This window comes from Nothobranchius furzeri, chromosome 18, assembly GCF_043380555.1.
Source record: "Nothobranchius furzeri strain GRZ-AD chromosome 18, NfurGRZ-RIMD1, whole genome shotgun sequence".
Lineage (NCBI taxonomy): Eukaryota > Metazoa > Chordata > Actinopteri > Cyprinodontiformes > Nothobranchiidae > Nothobranchius > Nothobranchius furzeri.
Window position 1 is genome coordinate 7,711,718 of NC_091758.1, and position 20,387 is coordinate 7,732,104.

Here is a 20,387-nt window from a genome sequence, read left to right on the forward strand (position 1 = left end):
TCAGAAGGACCCCCTTCTGGTCAGTGTAACACGTAGCCATCGGCTCTTGTCACCTACTTGGCCGCAGAGGCTCCTGAAAGCGCCAGAGGTCTGCTCTCTGATTATCCAGCTTGGAGCAAGACAGCTCACACATACATTCAGCATCATACCACAGCTTGATCCACCTGCACTCATTGGAGCAGATCTGCTGGTTCGACTCGGTGCCCAGCTGGACACTTGCAATCAAGTCCTTTGGGCCCGTGCCACACCATCCTCTGAGCCTGGCTCAGAAGGCCCTGAACACTTGCTGTCCGGTCAGACCATTCCACAGGCCTGCCGTGCAGTGGTTGAGGCCAGCACGGTTCTGCCCCCATTGGTCAAAGGGGTGCCTGTTCGTCTGACTCTGATGAAGCATCAGAAGCTGCCAGGCACACAGGCCTTCTTCCAGCCATCACCACACTTCTTGGAGCTCAACTTAGCCATCTGTGGCATGCCACTCTTGGAGCTGAACAATCGTTCTGCCTACTTGTTGGTCGAAAATCCGACCCGGAGTCCTATCCACATGCCGGCAGGAAAGCCCTCGGGCATGCTGATAGATAGCTCATTCCATGACTTCGAACTTTCAGTCCCCGTGATCGGACAACTTCCGTTGTTCTTGAACGACAGACAGGTTGGTGTAGACACATTCAGTACTTTCCCCTCACAAATGATTACCATCAAGCGGCAGGAAGCCCTTCCTGAGAAACCCATTTGCAGTGCAACCTTAGATACTGACAACGGTCAGTGTCTAACGGTTTTTGCAATAAATACTCAACCCTCTGAGTCACCGGTTGAAAGCCCGGAACACCAGAGACCCTCCTCCTCTGAACCTTATGACGGCTTTGAAGCCGAAGTCAGCCAGCAGCTTGACAAAGCGGATGCGCTGGAATCAGAGGAGCAGAGAGCACAGCTTAGAAGCCTGTTCTATGAGTTTCAGTCCGTTTTATCCAGGGACTCCCTGGACTGTGGACTCACAAACCTGCATACGGTTCGCATTCCGACGAACCCGAATGCCCCTCCTACTTTTGTACGTCAGTACAAGATTCCCCTCGCTGCTTATGAGTCGATCCAGGAGATCCTTGATCAGCTGAAGGAGAAAAACATCATCAGAGAGTGTAACTCCACTTACAACTCTCCCATCTGGCCGGTTCTGAAACCGACTGGGAAATGGCGTCTCACCATAGACTATCGTGCACTGAACAAACAAGTGCCTCTCTCCAGGTGGCCTATGATCCATTTAGATCAGGAGCTAGCCAGAGTCAGAGATGCTCGTTTCTTCTCTATGGTTGACGTAGCCAACGGCTTCTGGACCATGAAGGTTGAGCCGGCGGACCAGTATAAACTGGCTTTCTCCTTTGGAAATCGCCAATATACTTGGAACCGTTGCCCCTTTGGCTACTCTAACTCACCTGCAGAGTTCAACATCTTCCTCCACAAAGCCATGTCAGATGCTGCTTCCAGAGGGAACCTCATATATGTCGATGACATCTTGATGAGGAGTCGAACCTTCGAGGAGCACCTGGCCGAACTCCGTCATGTGCTTCAACAGCTCGCGGACGCCGGAGCTAAATTGGCGATTCTCAAAGGACAGTGGTGTAGAACCAAAGTGGAGTATGTTGGACTGCTGGTTGGCCCTAATGGAGTCGAGCCCCAAGCGGGACGCATTAGAGCCATTCAGGACATCAAAGCCCCAGCTAATCTGACTGAACTCAGGAGCTTCCTCGGAGTCTGCAACTACTCCAGGCAGTTCATTGAGGAGTACGCTGAAATAGCAAGGCCCCTCACTGAGCTGCTTCGGAACGACACACCTTTCGTGTGGGACAGACCCCAAGAAGACTCCTTCCAGTTTCTAAAACAGAAGTTGGCGTCCGCACCCTGTCTGGCTTACCCAGACAAGGATAAGGAGTTCTTCATAGAGGCGACTTTCTCCCCTCACTGCCTGAGCGCTGCTTTGAAGCAGAAACACGATCAGGACATGAGAGTTGTGGCATACGCCAGCAAGCCTCTGAGCAAGGTGGAACTCCAGTTCTCAGACTGCGAGAGAGCTCTCCTCTCTACAGTCTGGGCCGTCGAACACTTTCGTAGTTACATCGGTGGACAGAAAGTGATCATTGAAACGTGTCATCAGCCTGTCACCTTCTTAAACAGCCAGCGTCTGCGCGGAGGAAGAGTGTCAAACAGCCGCATTGCGACGTGGATGATGGTGCTCCAAGGATACAACATTGAGGTCAAGTATGGTCAGAACACCAAGCTAGCGCTAGGACAAGGGCTAGCAGGCTGCCAGCACTGTGACTCTGACTCCGTCATGGGCCCCCTGGACACACCTGCCGCAGTCTACCCAACCGCATACAATCATCGCTACTTTGATGAGAATGTTTGCCAAGGGCTTCCGAAAGTTTACACTGACGGATGTGCCTACCTTCACGAAGGCCAGCTCCGTGCCGGGGTTGGAGTCGTTTGGGTGGACTGTGACACTAAGCAACCAAATCACTACCGGTTGGGCCAAAAGTCTAGTCAGTACGCCGAAATCGCTGCAGTGTTGATAACCCTCCAGCAGGCGGCAGCCTTGGACATCACTCAAATCGTCCTTTGCTCAGATTCAAACTACGCTAGACACAGCTTCATTTCTCACTTCCCCATGTGGAAGGAGAACCACATGAAAAACGCCAGGAACAGAGACGTGAAACACTCGGAGTTATTCCTAGCGTGTGATCTGCTCACCACTGAGAAAGGCATAATGGTCTACTGGATAAAGGTCAAAGGTCACTCCAGGACCCTAGGTCCGGAGAAAGATGGTAATGACGAAGCTGACCGCCTTGCTAAGCTCGGTGCTGACCAGGGAACCTGTTGGGAATTCAAAGACGAGTGGCTTCCACCCAAGGCCGTTCACGAGGTCTGCGCGATTACTCGTCGCCATGCTAAACAGGCAGACGAACCTCAGAACGTTGGGGGTACCCGTGTTTCTAGGCAGACAACCACATGACGCGGACCTAGTCACCATGCAGGAACAAGATCCTGACCTGAAGCTCATCCGCGAGCTTCTCCAAAAGGGCCCGATGCCTGAACAACCGTCACCACCTACTGGCGCAAGCCGAGATTTGGTAACCCTGCATCGTCAACTCGCGCACCTGAAACTACAAAACGATTTGTTAGTTTACATGCGTGACGATCACAGCCCGCCGCGCTGGGTTGTTCCACTCGACCACAGAGGAGTGATGCTTGCCTACGCCCACAACACTCCGGTTGGAGGTCACCGCGGAGCAAAAGCTACCCTCGCGTCACTGACAGAAGTAGCATATTGGCCGTCGATGTCCAAGGACGTACACAGCTATGTCCAAGGCTGCCTCGTCTGTGCCCAGTTTCAACCCTCCCAGCCGCTTGCTAGAGCACCACTGCAACGCAGGGGAATAACCTTCCCTTGGTCCCACCTGCAGATCGACTGGGTTGGACCGGTTCCCAAATCGGCAAGAGGAAACAAATATATGCTAACTGTAACTTGCAGTTTCACGAAGTGGGTGGAGTGCCTTCCAGCGCCAAACGATACAGCCGTCACAACCGCTGTACTGCTGATTAACCACGTTTTCAGTCGATGGGGACTTCCACTCTGCATTGACTCTGACCGAGGAACTCATTTCACATCCAGTGTAATGACGTCCCTGTTTGAACTTCTGGGAGTGGAAGTGAGATTCCACCTCCCCTATCACCCACAGTCATCCGGACAGGTCGAACGGATGAACCGCACGGTCGTCTCCATGCTCAAAAAGTACGTCTGCTCCACTGGGAAGGACTGGGACGTCAAGCTCCCTCTGGTCCTGATGGCCATACGGTCCACTCCCCAGCGATCCACGGGGGTTACGCCCTTTGAGATGATGACCGGCAGACTGATGACTCTACCACTGCACCTCCTGTATCACCCAGAGGATGTCAGTGTTGCCACTGCCTATACCGCTCATCAGTATGTGGCAGACTTAAAAACACACCTCAGAGCTACGTTCGCGCACGCTCAGAAGAAACTGGAGACCAACGTAGAAGGCGCTAAAGCCTACTACGACCAAAAGACAACCAGCCGCGAATACGAGGTGGGTGACAAAGTATTCTACTTTCGGTTCGCCCAACCGGCACGCAAAGCTAAGAAGTTCCTGCCCTGGTGGTCAGGACCATTTGAGATCGTGGCAAAACTCTCTCCAGTTGCATACAGGTTACGCATCACCAAAGCGAGACAGGAGCCTGTCTACAAATGGGTGCATGCAAACCAAATCAAACCCTACGTCAAACCATCCCCGCGGGTACAGAGACCAGACTCCCCGCAGGAGGTAGACGTAGTCTCTACATAGTTCTATGCATGGAAATGGAAAGGGGGGGAAAGTGCACGTTTAACCCACTAACATGTACTAACCGACAAAGAACCAGCCCCCCCCCCCCCCCCCCCCCCCCCCCCCCGTCGTCACTTTCACTAACCAAGAGAAACTCCTTCCTAGACCGCTAACAGGATGTACCTACTAAAACCTTACAGGGTACTCTGGTACCTACACTAGGCTCTGATTAATGGATCTCTACGTGCAATCAAGACTTTGTCTGAAACCATACCTCAGGATATTGTGTACACACGAGTGGTGAGAGATTTGATGTAGGACCTGCTCAGGGAAGTAAGTTCCACGCTGGATAGCTTGGTTGAAAGTCGTATTTCCCCGTACTTGGTACCACTGGACCTGCTCAAAGTTAGCTTGACAGCTGCTACCCCTCTACTGTGCACCTTTCACAAATCCACCTAGCGTACAGCCTAGGTAGTGCAATTCCCATTCACGTTGATGCAGAAAAATTAGAACTCGGTTTCCTGTTACATGTTCCCATAATTGTGACACCTCACATCTATAGGTTTAAGTCGATGCTGAACTTTGGTATTTGAAAGGACGGTAGGCATTTCCACTTTGAACTAGAAACCTGGCACTCCATCACCTCAACCTCGAACAGCATGATTCGGAGATTGAGATCATGGACGCTTTCCAGGGTTATAACTTTGCCTTCGATTTAGAAATTGACCAACAATTACTGATTGAAGGAACCAAATTTGTTAAGTTCACACAAACCCCGCGTGAACTTACTTTGACGCCCAAGACGCTACATTGACACAGATTATACCACCTTAATCTGCACATTGGTCGCCCTGGGGATGGGATGGCTCATCACGGCCGTGATTGCTTATTCCGCCTACAGGCGTGTTAAGAAACTCCAAGATAAGATGCACTTGCTCACCTACGGTGTGCCTCGTGACCGCGTTCGGGGAGACTCCAAGCGTGAATGTACCACACCTGTCTAAAGGGGGTGAGCAACATTTTCTTTATTATTTTGTAACCCTAAGAGTAGTTCTTACTTTAGTCTACCTCACATTTTTATCTGAGTGTTGCATTATGTCACATTCTTTATAAGCTACACACTGAATGTATGACCTAAGAATGTATTTTATGAGACCTCAAGGTTGCTATGAATTTTCTTGGATGTTATATGTTACATGTTTTTTTTTTTGGGGGGTTTTCTGTATTTTTGTTTCTTACTTGGTCACATATTAACTAGTGGTTATGTGCCGGCCCAGCTCAGTCTGTCAATGACTCTGTCTGACGCACCAGCACATGGTAGTACCTCTTAGTTTTATGGTCCTTGTTTTAGCCCAAAGACTGTCCTGATCCGCCCTTTGGACCAAAAAGGGGGGAATCTTGGGACCACATAGGTCAATGCGCGTTTGCGAACTATGGACCTCGTACATCACCGCGTGCTCCATAAACTGAACTGTATGGCCGGCGGTGAGATGCCTTTGTGTCCCCTCGTGGAGTTAACCGCCCACCGACCTTCCTCCTTCTACACTACTACCTCTCGCATGGACGACATCTTCATTGCGTGCCACCTGCGTGAGTGGCTTCTTCTCGTTATGCGCGTTGGGGACTATCCCATTTCCTATCCTCTTTTGTTTTGTGCCTGACCAGGATCCAAGACAAAGACAAAGACCAAAGGCGCCAGGATCCAAGACAAAGACCAAAGACAAAGGCGTCCAAGGAGACCAACGTCCTAAGGGACAAACCCACCTGTGCTTCCGACAATCAAGTCGACCTACGTTCATGAGGAACAAACCCATCTGTGCTTCCGACGATCGAGCTTTGGGCGCGATCCCCGAAACCAAAAGGGGGAATGTTGAGGGTCTGACCTCATGAGGAAATTACTATGCAGTGATTTTCTCCAAAATGACTGTGCTTAAATTGCTCTGAAAAGCAAATAACCACATCAGCGCCAAGAAACTTCATTTCCCATGATGCTTTGCACACGGAAGCATTGGGATGATGTCACCGCCTAATACCAGAAACACGTTCTGCGCATGTGCGGGAGGCCGTGGAGCTTTTCCCGCGAACTAAGACCATAAATCTTCAGCAGAGACAAAGAAACCTCGTTCTTTTGCCCAGGATACCTGGCGGTAAGGACATGCTTGTCGAACGCTCCGACAACTTGAGCACGCGGAAGCTCTAAATGCCCAAGTTGAGCCCACGGAACTGCTGGAAACTACACTCCAACTCCATCAGGACCTGACTGGGAACGAGCGGAGCTCCATCCAGCTCTCAGAGACGCTGTAAGTTGTCAAACTCAGCACAAAAGAAACTTCGTTCTCTTTGTGTCCAGCCCGTGGAGAAACACTCGTGGGGAGAAACAACGGAGAAACCCATCAAACCGACGGACGACGCCAAACTGCGGAGAAATACGGAGAACCGTCAAATCAAAACAGTGAGGGACGCTTCACTGTTCTGGTGATCAGAAAACTCATTTCTCTCTCTCCTTTTCTTCTCCCGTTTCCTCTATAGTCCAGAATAAGCAATAAAACCGCGCTATTGCTTAAAAAGTAGCTTCGTGTTTTCCTCTTTCGTTCCCAAAACACGTCCGCCGGGTCATTTTGAATAAATAAACTGCTTATTGATCATTGTTTGGTATCTTTAAATGTTTTCTGCTTGGCCACGTGGTTAAACTAAAAGATATTATTTGTGATTAATCCTTTGTGTTGTTTCATGATCCTTTGAAATGTTTTGAGTGAATTTAAGGTTAAGTTACTGATGATTCTAAGTGCCTTGGAAGTTAAAGTGCAAGTTGCCACTCACACTTTAGCCAGACAAAGGGGTCAGCCATCTTGCATACAGACTCCATTTTAGAAACACACACACACATACATACACACAAAACACCTTGAACATTATTTTGAATGTACATCCTTTTATTATATCACATGGTTATTATTCATTTATGCCACTGTTTATTCATTTGACAAATTGTTAATTAAACATTATAAAATTCAGATTTTCGTCTCCAGTAGCTTTGTTGTGTCGAAGAGAAGTCTCTGCTCCAAGGATTCTACGAACTTCAAGAAAGACTGATAAGAGTTTTGGATTCAATTTTTCCCCGGTTAAAGGGGAATGGTGCCCCGTATATCTAAGAATATCTTAATTAATTAATAAATCAGTAAATATTCCCATATTTACAGAATTTATTGAAGAATCCAAAAGTAAGTTAAAGCTTACGAATTGTTCGCTCCTAATAACCCCAACATCCGTCTCGTTCTACAGATGTTTAAAAAAGTGGGCTCGACTCCGTACATACTTGCTTGCCTGCCGGAGCCCTACGCAAGGACGGATAATGGCGTTGCGTATCTCCGCACTGACACAGACGGAGAAGCATAAATCAGGCTTTAGACTACTGTAACTCTCTTTTCACGTGTCTGAGCAGAACCTCCCTGAACCGTCTACAGGTGGTTCAGAACGCCTGTGCTCGGCTTCTGACCAAGTCCTCCAAACACACCCACATCACCCCGCTTCTCCTCCAGCTTCACTGGCTGCCAGTCAACTTCAGGGTTCATTTCAAGATCCTGGTTCTGGTCTATAGGGCCTTACATGGACAAGCACCATCCTACATTGGTGATCTTCTTAGTCCCTACACCCCCAGCAGGTCCCTGAGGTCCAGTGATCAAAGCCTACTGGTTGTGCAGCACCAGGCTAAAGGTCAAAGGTGACAGATCATCTGCTGCTGTGGCCCCCAGACTCTGGACCTCTCTCCCCCTGAGCCTGAGGTTAGTGGACTCAGTGGTCTCCTTCAAAAAGCAGCTGAAGACTCACTTGTTCAGGCTGGCTTTTGTATGACCTTCTTCACCTCTCTCTCTTTATTCTGCTCTCCCCTCCTATTCCACCTTCCTCAAGATCCACTGATTTCCCTCTTTCCTGTTCACTCTCTCTCTTTCTTAACATTTTTTTAATCACAATTGTCTATTTTTGCTCATTTTAAATATATTTTTAAACATTTTCTAAATGTTTTTTTTTATATTTTTACATTTTTTGTTTTTGTGAAGCACCTCAGGATTTTTATCTTGAGAGGAGCTATAGAAATGATATTTTCTTTCTTCTTCTTCTATCTTCAGCTTTTCGATGTGTACTTCGGCTCTGAATGTATGCTGGGGATGGAGGAGGACAAAGATTTCAAATTCAATTCAATTCAATTTTATTTATATAGTGCCAAATCATGACAAGAGTCACTCAAGGCACTTCACATAATAAACTAAATGAATAAAAGAACTTTTCCTTAAGAATTTACATGCTCAGTACAGCTTCCCTATGGGCACTGTGGACATTGAGCTCACCTTCATGAGTGATCTCAGGAAAATGGCGGGTAGTATCTTCAGGAGGACTAAAATATCAGGTAAGTCTCCCGACACCACCTCGGTCTTGGCAGTGGGGGCTGTTCCCTCACCAGCAGGTGAGGGGTACCGAAAGTCACCACGACTTGGTTGTGGTCAATATTGAGTCTCTATGACCCTCCCACTGTCCTAATGGGTGTGACCCCATGAGGAAAGTTGACCATTGAACAGGGTTGATGGTTTATCCCTTGGGTCCACGTGGCAGGGGTGAGGAGTGAGCACCATCACACCCCTGCCACGTGGACATCATTCTTCCTATTTATGCATATTGTTAACATCTGTGGGTGGTAGCTCTGTGCCTGGTTGACTCAACCGCTGCCCATGGAGCTCCCCCAAGACCTTATTTCTGCCTTAGGTGTTGTTCACAACAACAGCGCTGCCCAGGTGGCCAGTCAGTTTAGTGTTTCTCTAGTCAGTGGCCACCCTAGTGCCTACATCATCTCTGCACCTAATAACTCTCACCCTGAGGTGGGACCACCACCTACTGAGGGGGGGTTGAAAGTCACACTGACACTCCACCAGAGGCCCCGTGCCCTGTGGTGGGAACACCACCTACCAAACGGGGGGATGATGGACTCACTAATCCTACACCATTACAGTCGGCACTGGAGACCCCTCACTCTGCAGTGGGTCCCTCACCTACCAAAGGGGGGTAGATGGTCACCCTGTACCACTACAGGCTGACGCCGTTCTTTCTGGCTGCATCGGGTCATTGTCCCACGGCTGTCCAGAGTGCATCCCAGCCACAAGCCTTCAAAAGGTGGACTTGCACGATGGTGTGGCACTCTAAACCCGACATCTCCTGCATGCTACTCCAGATCCAGAAATTCGCAATTGCCAATTCTGAAATTTCTGGTACCCACGTCAGGGAGTTAGGGATTATGCTCACATTCAGATGCTGACTACAGTCAGGACGTAAGTGCTTCTGTAGATGCCTTCCTCATGGGCAGAATCTCTCCATACCTAGTGTCTCTGTACGTGGTCTGAGACATGCTCAGTAGGGCTAAACTGTGATTGCCCTTCAGACTCACCTAGCTTTCTCTTTGGGCAGTGCATTCATCATCAACTTACCAATCGTGTCCCAGGGGAGATCTACAGACTGAAGGACATGGTCAATGTTGGTAACTGGGTGGATGACACTCATGTCAAATTGCATACGCCGCCGTTGCTCACCTTCCATGACGACACGCCAGACGTCCGTCTAGTACCAGATCTGCATCATGTTCTCTCACTCAAGGCCTTCACCTCGTACCTGTGTCCCCTTTTCTGTGCAACAAAGCCACAGGTGTGTGTGGTATAGGTGAGATGGCGAGAGATTCTAAATGTCCTGACAGTTACACCCCGATCTACGTGTTCCAGACTACGGCAGTTATCCTTGGTTGGCGCTGGTTAGTCAATACCCCCGCGCTTGAAGCCAACGCTTTCTTGGATCACCACAACGTGTCCATGCGGTTTGAACTGCCATCCCAAACTCTGTGGGTGTCAGTCCCTCATGGTGCCGTGGTCCACGCTGATGAGGTCTCTCTATATTACTTGGACCCAGATGAATACAGCTGTATTCCTCTGACCTAGGTCTGTTGTAGAGTTTTCTCCTTTCTATGATAACATATCCTTTGCTATTTCTCCCACTACTGTGAAACATGTTACGTTCAACCTGTGTGCAAGTGCCAAGTCCTGTTGGAAGATAAAATCTGCATCTCCATAGAGTTGGTCAGCAGCAGGAAACATGATGTGCCCTAAAACTTCCTGGTAGACAGCTACGTTGACCTTGGACCTCAGAAAACACAATGGACCAACACCAGCAGATGACATGGCACCCCAAACCAACACTGACTGTGGAAACGTTACACTGGACCTCAAGCATCATGGATTCTGTACCTCCCCTCTCTTCCTCCAGATTCTGGGACCTTGATTTCCAAAGAAATTGCAAAATTTACTTTAATCAGAGAACCTAACCTTTGACCACTCAGCAGCAGTCCAGTCCTTTTTGCCTCTAGCCCAGGTGAGACGCTTCTGATGCTGTCTCTTGTTGAAGAGTGACGACACAAGGACTGCGAGAGCTGAAACCATCTACTGTACGTCTGTGTGTGGTGGATCTTGAAGCACTGACTCCAGCTGCAGTCCACTCTTTATGAATCTCCCCCACATTTCTGAATGGGTTTAATTTCCCAATCCTCTCCAGTGTGGTTATCCCTGTTACTTGCACACTTTTACTACCACATATTCCCCCTCCCTTCACCTCTCTATTATTGTGCTTGGACATAGAGCTCCGTGTACAGCCAGCCTCATTAGCAACGACCTTTCGTGTCTTGCTCTCCTTGTGCAAGGTGTCAAATCAGCAGATTGTGTAGTCTACAGAACTAGACTGAGAGACAATGTAAAGGCTTTTGCAGGTGTTTTTAGTTAAATAGCTGGATAGAGTGTGGCACTGGGAGTCTTCAATATTTAACCTTTTGATAATATTCTGAGATTCTGAATTTAGGATTTTCATTAGGTGCCAGTTATAATTGAAATTAAAGAGATAAACATTTGAAAAATATCAGTTTCTGTGTACTGAAGTAATCAAATATACAAGTTTCACTTTTTGAATTGATATACTGAAATAATGACCCGCACTTGTACAGCGCCTCTCAGAGTAAGGACTCCAAAGCGCTTTACACTACAGCGCTTTGGAATCCATTCACACAAACATTCACACACTGATGGTGATGAGCTACGATGTAGCCACAGCTGCCCTGGGGCGCACTGACAGAGGCGAGTTGAAATAAATCAATGTTGCCATGAAATTCTAGTTTTATGGCCAGCACCTGTAGTTTTGTAGCCTGGTAAGCCAGACTAAATAAATGTATTATTTAGTCTGGCCACGCTCCATTGACGGCTCTCGGTTGTGGGGCGGGTTCTACCGTTGTCTTTCAAATGATCTCCGCATTCCACTGGACAATGAATGTGACATACTCTTGTTTCACTCTGTTGCATCATCCCACCCACCAGGCATATAGAGTGCCCTGATTGGCCCACAAAGCGGATAAAGCTCTGTGATTTGTTCACTAAGCAGATAGAGCACTATGATTGGCCCACCATTATGGACCAATCACAGCTCTTTATGTGTTTGAAACCCCTCTAGAGAGCTGTGATTGGCTAGCCAGAGTCCTGGTAGGAGCTGCTGAGGTTCCAATGGAGCGTTCCTAGACTAAACTTTGCAAAGCAAGTATTTGGTCTAGTTCACTAGGCTAGTAGTTTTGCAAGTTCTGCATGCTCATGCATTCAATGGTGATCTCTGCCCAGCTGCTTTGTTACGTTGGTAAAAAAAATAAAATCAGTTCAACGTTAATGCTTCAGTGGATCCCAGTTACTAGTCATGGTGAGTGTTCAACATGGATCATAGAAAGGCAGGATAACATTTATGTGTTATTAAAATACCATGAAAACTTTATTATACATTCTTACCAGCATGACACTGTTTTCTCAAAGTACACCAGATTGATAGTTATTAATTTGACGTATCTTTTTCATCACAAAGAAAGTGTTCTTACTTTCACTTCATAAGTCTTTATTCAAGAAGTGTTTAAACTTTTAAAACATCTGGTTAGAACTTTACTCGTTTGTTTAAATATTTACAAAAGTCATTTTCTAAGCAGATTTTTAGAAAACCTTGTTCAAGGTCCCAAAACCAGCATCAGTCATTTATTTACAATAGCTTTCATCACTTCTGAGCTTCAGTTAAAAACATTTCCAACACAGTTGATCTGTATCCTTGTGCTCCCCATCTTTAAGATGCAGCAACACCACATTCCACCTTAAATATCTGTGGGAAAACATCCAGTAAATAGCATTTATCACACAGGTTTGAGAAGTCTCTGTGCAGGCCTGAGTTTTCTGCCAACTCTCCCTCTTCATCAGAAACTTGTAGAAACTTGACAGATTATTGCACAAACATCAGTGAGAAGTGGAGGAAGTCGGAGCAAGACAAAAATTGTGGTTTCTCGGGTGAAAGCAGCACTTCAGGAAGGTTTCTCTCTTCAGTATTGGGACACTGAGTTGGACAAGTTGGAAAAACAGAGTTTATAAAGTGGAAGAGTAAAAAATCCAGATAACTCCAACTGAGTCCAAGACGTAAAAAAAATCTGTTCAGCTCCAACTCTTCGTTCCAGCCGTTTGGAGGTTTAGGGGGATGAGGTAAAGCCTCCACTAGGTGGCAGCGTGTATCCCCATCAGCTGGAGTTGCTGCTCTGCTCCTCGCCAGAAGCTAAAACGAAGGAAAACAGAAACATCAGACAAACTGCAGCTGATTAAGCTAAACCAGTAAGATTTGGAAAGCCCTGCAGCAATTCAGTAAATAGTCTACCTAGACCTGGATCTGCTACCACCGACTCGAAAACATTCATGGTCCGTAGAAATATGGTGGGCTGAGGGGCTTAAAAATCCAGGAGGGACTCAGGAGAGCTGCTGCTCCTCCGCAGCTGAGGTTGTTCAGGCATGAGGTAAGGAAGCTGCCAGAGCTCCCACCTGGTACATTAGTCTCACCTTTTATGTTGAATTACTGAAATCAATGGACTTTTGCACAATTTTCTAATTTCACCTGTAGTACTGGATTTGTTGAATGTAGGGGAAACACTGACGCCAACAACGGAAAATAAACTTGTTTTGGGCATCGACTGAAACATCTGTGATCTACTAAACACAAGCTGGCTATTTGGGTTACCTGTCAGGCCTCTGAAGCGCTTCTTGGCCTCAGCTCGCTCCTTAGAGTCGAAATACCAAACAGTGACTGCGTACCTGAAACATCAACAAGACCTAATATAAGCATTTCTGACATTTCATTATTTTAGCAAATCAAAAACAGTCTTTCTACTTAGAAACATTAATGCAACACTAGAAGGTTTTAATACTTTAAGCTACTGCTTTCAAAGTGGTTTCAGTGATTCTTGAGGTAGGAACTTTACCAGCTTCAGACTGGACAGCACTGTGCAGCCCTCTGCTGACCAGAAACCACACTGAAAGGTTTGGGGACATGCGTGGGTTTACTAGGTGGAGGTCTCTACCCGTTTGACTGCTCTTAGCTGTTCACTGTGCTGGTGGCTAATATAAAAGGTTAGCGTTTAGCTTTTTCAGTTGACTGTCAATAAAAAGTACAAGACAACGAAAAGGAAGAATTTTGCTGTTTTTGTTGGCATCATGGCGGAGTCTGGAAGTGAAAGAGTAATGTCTTTGGAGATGAAGCAAAGAGCTAGAACCAGAGTGAACATCCGTGTGGGCTACACTAGTTGGAGGGAGGCTACGAAATCATGGTGACCAGGCTTTGTTGTTACTAGAGTTGTAAGAAATATTTTTTTTGTTCATTTTTTAACTTTGTGCGTGATGGTATCACTTAGCTTGTGTTAGCATTAGCTCGTTGTTAGCGCTAGCTACAGCAGGCAGCTGTAATTTCTCTTTAAACCAGAAGGAAGAAGATACATTATTCACATCTACCTTTAAAACATCTCAGTTGTACCAAACATTTAGGGAGCTGTTTATATTTCCAGTTTGAAGATGAATAACTGTAGAAAACCTGAACAGCGGCAGTATTCAACATCCCCAGTTTTACTGGTAACCACCAGTTAGGATCCCAAAGTTACCTGGTGGCATAAGACGGCTGCACCTCGTGTGGGTTCCTCCGATCAGACCAGAAGATCAGAAGTCTGTCGAACAACGGCTTTATGTCAGCCATGTACGGTTTCCCCTCTGGGAATATCCTCAGAACTCCTCCATGCTCCTACCAAGACCAACACAAAGGTTTCAATTCTCCCACTCACTTTGAGTACTTCTGCATACAATTATATGCCAAAATACTATTTGGGATTTTCAATAACTTACACATTTTAAAGCGCCATACAATAGGTTTAGTTGAAACGCTAAAACTAGGGATGTAGCAGCATAACATCGTCATTGACCAAGGTTGTTTTAACGTATCTCATCAGTCTGATACGTAAAACTGGGCCAATTCTAACAATCACTTTTTACTTCCATCTTGTTACGGTTTGCATACGTGTTTCAGGAGGAGTGCAGGTTGGCCTTTGGACAGTTATTGAGGCACAGAAGCAATATCGTTGCTTTTACACAATATGTGACGTGTGGGGAAATGCTTGTAACGTAATGCTTGCAACAATCAGCCATCGCAGCGGCAGAGGTGTGAGCTGTACCTTGGGGTCCCAGTTCTTGTTGAGGTAGTAGATGCAGGTGAGGCAGCGTCCGTCACAGTTCGGGTTGTCCACGTGTTTGACGTAACCTGCTCCGTTTCCTGGGTAACACGCCACCATGGCCTAAAGGTAAACACACAGGGAGAAGGTGCATCAGACCAGACGGCTGTGTCCTTCAGCTAGAGACAAACGTTCTGAATGCGTGAGAACCAAGCTGCCTGGGGTGGTATGGTCATCTGCGCTCACGACGCCTTCTGGGCTAAGCTAAACTAAATGGCATTGTAATGCTTTTGTACTTAAATGTAATATGTAATAATATGTTGATACAAAAAACCTTTAATGATCAGAAACCTAAGCTAGCACTAGCCAAACGCCTCTGACGGCGTTTGTCACGATTATCATTTGTGTCTCAAAGGGTTCTGGGTTTGTTTTGAACCAAGTTACTTATGATTAGCAGCTCGATTTACCAATCACACGGTGAAGGCTTGCAGTGTTCACAAAACTTCCTGCAAACCTTCACAATAAGAGTCTCAAACCTGCACACGTAGCTGAGAACCCCGAAGGCTCTAAACTAGTCTGCTGATGGGGTTCTCAAATATACCTCAGCTGACTTCAGGAGTGATTACCAGAAAAATCGGGAAATAAGTTCCCTCAAAGCTCAGCTTTAGAGGCAGGAAGTGGCACCGCCAGCAACAAAACTCGTTTTAGAGTTGTTCAGGTGAGACGGGATTAAAACCTCCGTATAAAACACTCAGAAATTACAAAACGGTCCAAGATAATTCCAGATCAGTAAAAGAATTCCTCGTAATGTTGACCATCTTTGTATCAGCAGCTATCCCGTTTAGGTGCAGTACCTGTCGCCCAACACACAAGTCCAGTAAAACCCACATTTGGGGTAAAATAAATGATGTCAGCCCAGCTGACAGGAAGTAGGATCTGTGAATATCACCAGAGGTGTATCCTGCGGTTAAAAGGCTACGACCTCGGTTGCATGACTCAAACAGCACACATGCTGGCTCAGGTTTGACTGTGCGTGGGCCATTTTATGTTCCATTATCCTTGGAGGTCCTGTGAGCTACGTCCGGGTCGTCTACAATAACAAGTGAGTGGATGAGGAGGAGGAAACCCATTTTCACTGCTTAGCTGTCAACTCCACACCTAAACAGGAAGTGTCCGCTGAGCTGAGGGCAGCAGATGCTTATCAGATGGCACGGCTTGGGGTTTCCTCGCAGGAAAAAACCGTCACGAACAGTCTGTTGACACGTTCTCAAGTGAACCTGACCCAGATTATTACAGATTACACACACCCTCAGAGGAATGCCTTTTATAAACTGTATAATTTTGGGATATAATCCCAATCCCACAGCAACAGGAAGAATCGAGCTTTCTCACCTGAAAGTGCATTCTTCCAGGTTTTAAACGCACCAAGCCTTCGTTTTAATCACAAACTTTATTTCTTTATCTTTTTTTAATCCTAATTTATAAATTAAAAATGGTGAAGAAGAAGAAGAAGAAAATATCATTTCTATAGCGACTCTCAAGATAAAAATCACGAGGCGCTTCACAAAAACAAAATATATAAAAATTGTAAAAATAAGGGGAAAAAAGCATTTTGAAAATGTTTAAAAATTGGTTGGTGGTGGGGCCATCGATCACATAATATCAATGAAACCTGGTTCCAGTGTCTTTAAGAGTCGAGATTGTGTAGTTTTCTTCTGTCAAAACGTTTTTTTTAATGTCATAAACAAGTAAAACTAGTTCATTCATTTGAATTCTACCATTGTTGTTATTTTTAGACTCCGAGAAACGCTTTGGGAAAAGTAAACTTGAAAAAGTAATGAATTTTTTCTCCAAAAGGCTAAAAAAACAACAACTAAGCATCAGAAAATAAACCAAAATGTAGATTTTTTAATCAGATTTTGTCAAAAGGATGATGGTGCCGCAGTTACATTAAAATGAAAGGAAGTTAAATGTGACTAAAGGTGTGGGCTGTTTACAAACACGAGTGGAGGCTGTCCAACACACTTACAGACCAGGAAAAGTCAAGAACAGCTTGGGATTAAACATTTTATTCCATGAAAATACACATTTCCTGATTGGTTAAAAGTTTATGTAGAGTAGTTTTTTGGTAATTCATTATGATCAACACATGCTCTACTCCAGCCTGAGGTATGGACAGCTTACAGGTGTGACAAGATAAAAGAGAAAGCTGAAGTTCTCCCAGTGAGACATATTTTGGATTAGGTTTCAGGAATGACGGGAATGTTTCCATGGAGTTTATCCAGGTGGAGCTCTTACCTGGGACCTCTCTCGGATGGCTTTATTACCCAGGCGGCTGGCGCACACGGAGATGAGCCGATCCACCAGGGCGAGCAGGAAGCTGATCGCCTCGCATCCCCGCTCGGTGCCGCTCACCCACGCGATCTTATCCCCGCGGATGCTCTTCCTGTTGATGCCCGGGACGGTGCCGGCCAGACGGCCGTCCTGCAGCTCCCCGGAACGGTGCATCTCCTTCACCTGGTCCAGCACCGCGCTCCCGGCCGGCTCCCCGAGGAGTCCGTCCACGTAGCAGAAGCCGTGGGTCAGCAGGGCCGGCACGACCCGGTCCAGCGCCAGCCGCTCCAGGTCCGCGTTGGACATATGCTCGATAAAAGGCATGGTGACCGCTAAAGCTCAGCCGGAACGAGAGGACTCAGACCAAGACGTGCCCGCTCTCTGCGGAACAGTTGAGCGGACGTGCTAGTGTTTGGGTTCATAAGCTGTCCAGCTGGAAAACTGTACACATACCACTTCCGCTAAGGATTTCCAAAATAAATCACACGTATTTAAAAATGACAAGGTTATCCAATTTGCTAAATAATTCTTATATTAAACGGTGCTTTAAAATTTACCTCACACAATTACAATACAATACTTAAAATGGTATGTTCTAAATGCAAATGTCACAACAATGTAGGCAAACATTCTCTGTAAGAATCGGTGGAAACAGGTAGTCTGTTGTTCGGGTTCAGAAAAATAGTAACTATTTATGGATTCATTATTTAAAAGAAATACTAGGTCCTTTAATAAATTTGTTTAAGCACTAAAGTTAAACGACTGCTCATCAGAAGGTAATTTGAAGTCAAATATTTTTTTAAGAAAGTGAATCTCCAACCAGAGGATTTCCACAAAATGTTCTTGGTTTTATTTTCATTTTGAAACCTTCTGACTTTGATTTAGGCTTCCAGAGGGATGCCTACCCTGGCAAGTTATCATATACATTAAATAGTCTGGCCACGACCCATAGATGGAGCTCAGTCATAGGGCAGGACCTACGGTTGTTTTTCAAACTATCTCTACATGCTATTGACCCTTTGCGCGCCACTCATGTGACCGCCCCCTTCGCCATAATGGACGGCAAAAAGACCATTTACACCCGTTGAAACGCCAGCAAAGCTAGCCAAAACAAGCCAGTTTGTAGCCTTTTATCACTTTTATTTAGTTGATTTGACAGGAAAATGGTTTTAACTTGCTGTGTGGTTGGCTGCACTAAGAGACACGGATGTAAACTCAACTCTTTTTTTTAAATAACTTTGATGGACAGTGAGGACAGAGATGAACTGCAGCGATCAATCAAGCAGACTAGCAGGCCTAAGATTTGCAGCGAACATGTTTTTACCGGGTAAGATTAAGGTTCTTTTATTTCTCGAGGAAGACAGGGACAGGGATAAATGTGATGTGTTTATAAAAGTTATTGATAATCCTGATGGACGGGTATTTCACCACAGAGGCTGCACTCCGTCCACTGTAGTGTAAAGTGAGACAATTATTAACAATATTAAAGCTCCGATGTATGATTACGTGTGTTAAAATGACATTACTTATTTATATGAGTGTCGCCATTCAGAGATCTTCTCATTCCGGTGTGAGAGCAGCAGCTCAACCCGGTAACACCACCAGCAACAGAAGTTGGTAGGGATCCGGACTTTTTAACAATCAGCTTTGGTGTAAAGTGAAACGCTGTTTACAACATAAAGTTATAAATCCAGAGGGGTGAATTTAGGCAAAGTCAGCAACATGTTTGGTGAACAGCTGCAGAGAGAATGTAAGCTAACGTTGGTAAGCTAGTTAACATACCGCTCTCTATGAGCCCCCGCTAGATGTGCTACTTCTTCTGATAACTGAACTGGACATGAACTAATTAAAGGAATGCTGGAGGAGTTTTGTTTTTGTTTTGATCGCAAAAACAATTTCAGGCTCTACTTTTCCCTTTGTTTAGTACTTGTGTCGCTCACTGTTTACATGCTTTTGCCGTCCACCATGGTGGACCCACGTGATTAGGTGACGTCGGTGCAAAGGGTCGATTGGACAACGAACAACGTGAAGTACTCACCACTGTGGATGTTGGTCAAAAGTGCAATCTGCCATACACTGTCGAAGAGCACACAAATACATCCTTGCTCTAAAGGACTTAAGTATGACTACTCTTCCCAACAATAAGATGGAGATTTTAGCAAGAATCCAAAAATAATCAAATTCATTTAGTAACCTGTGCTGTTTATAATAAATATGTTTTTACGAACAAGTTGACAGAATACAACACAAATCCTTAAAATGTGTTGCTAACCATCATTTAAGTTTTTATGCATTTTCTAATCACAGAATTAGAAAGCATCTCAAAAGGTAGGGAATATACCAACTGGAAGATTGATGCCGTCCTGTGAGACTCAAAAACTCGAGTGATGACCTTTACACAGCTATATCCTAAAATGCCACATGGTTTTCCAATGGTGTGCTTTATTTTGAAAGACAACTTCCACAACTTCCGCTGTCGCTACAGATGCTTTACTGTGTGAATGTGAGCAAAGTGTGCGACGTGCTGAATGTGATGTTCTCTCCGGAACACAAGGGATGGGGGTGGATGGGGGCAGGGCCCACGCTCAGCTGCGTCAAACATTCACCCATAGGAAGGCTTCCCATGAACAATAAACAGTAAAACGGATTTCTCCCTGGACCAAATGATGGAGGATGCATTTTAATCAGAATAAAACAATCAACACCAGCTTGTAAGATGTAAGCATATCCAAAAGTTTCATTCAAAGTTTAAAAACTAAACTGGAACAATATCCTACGTGACCGCGCAATGGGAGTGTCCGCCGCCATTGTGAACTGCGCGGTCCGCATGTAGCCCTGGCGCGCGACCAAAGTTTTCAGTGAACGTGCTGCTGATCAAGCTTCACAGAGCTTCCTGATCACGTGCAGCCGTGCCTCCTTCAGCTGATAGTGTTCACGCGGATTTTGAGCAGATTCGACTGATAACCTTTAGATTTGTTCAGAGCAAAGTTAGAACAATCGAAAAAACTTACTTTTAATTCATTAAATTCGTGTAATTAAAAAATTGTAATATTTAGAACTTTAGAAAGTTATTTAGTTTGCTAAAATGATCAAATATTAATCAAATAAAGTGAATAATATAATAATATAAGTTTTGCTAACAA

At 45.7% G+C, this 20,387-nt stretch overlaps 1 protein-coding gene across 1 annotated transcript; it reads right to left on the reverse strand.

Annotated features, from left to right (window-relative positions):
- Positions 1–12,143: 12,143 nt before the first annotated feature.
- egln3 (egl-9 family hypoxia-inducible factor 3) lies at positions 12,144–17,682 on the reverse strand. Its single transcript, XM_015942162.3, has 5 exons — positions 17,209–17,682; positions 14,914–15,033; positions 14,350–14,486; positions 13,437–13,510; positions 12,144–12,980 (listed from the first exon to the last, which is right to left on the reverse strand). The coding sequence occupies exons 1-5, from the start codon at positions 17,566–17,568 to the stop codon at positions 12,946–12,948; spliced, it is 726 nt and encodes a 241-aa protein (XP_015797648.1). The 5' UTR covers positions 17,569–17,682; the 3' UTR covers positions 12,144–12,945.
- Positions 17,683–20,387: the final 2,705 nt, after the last annotated feature.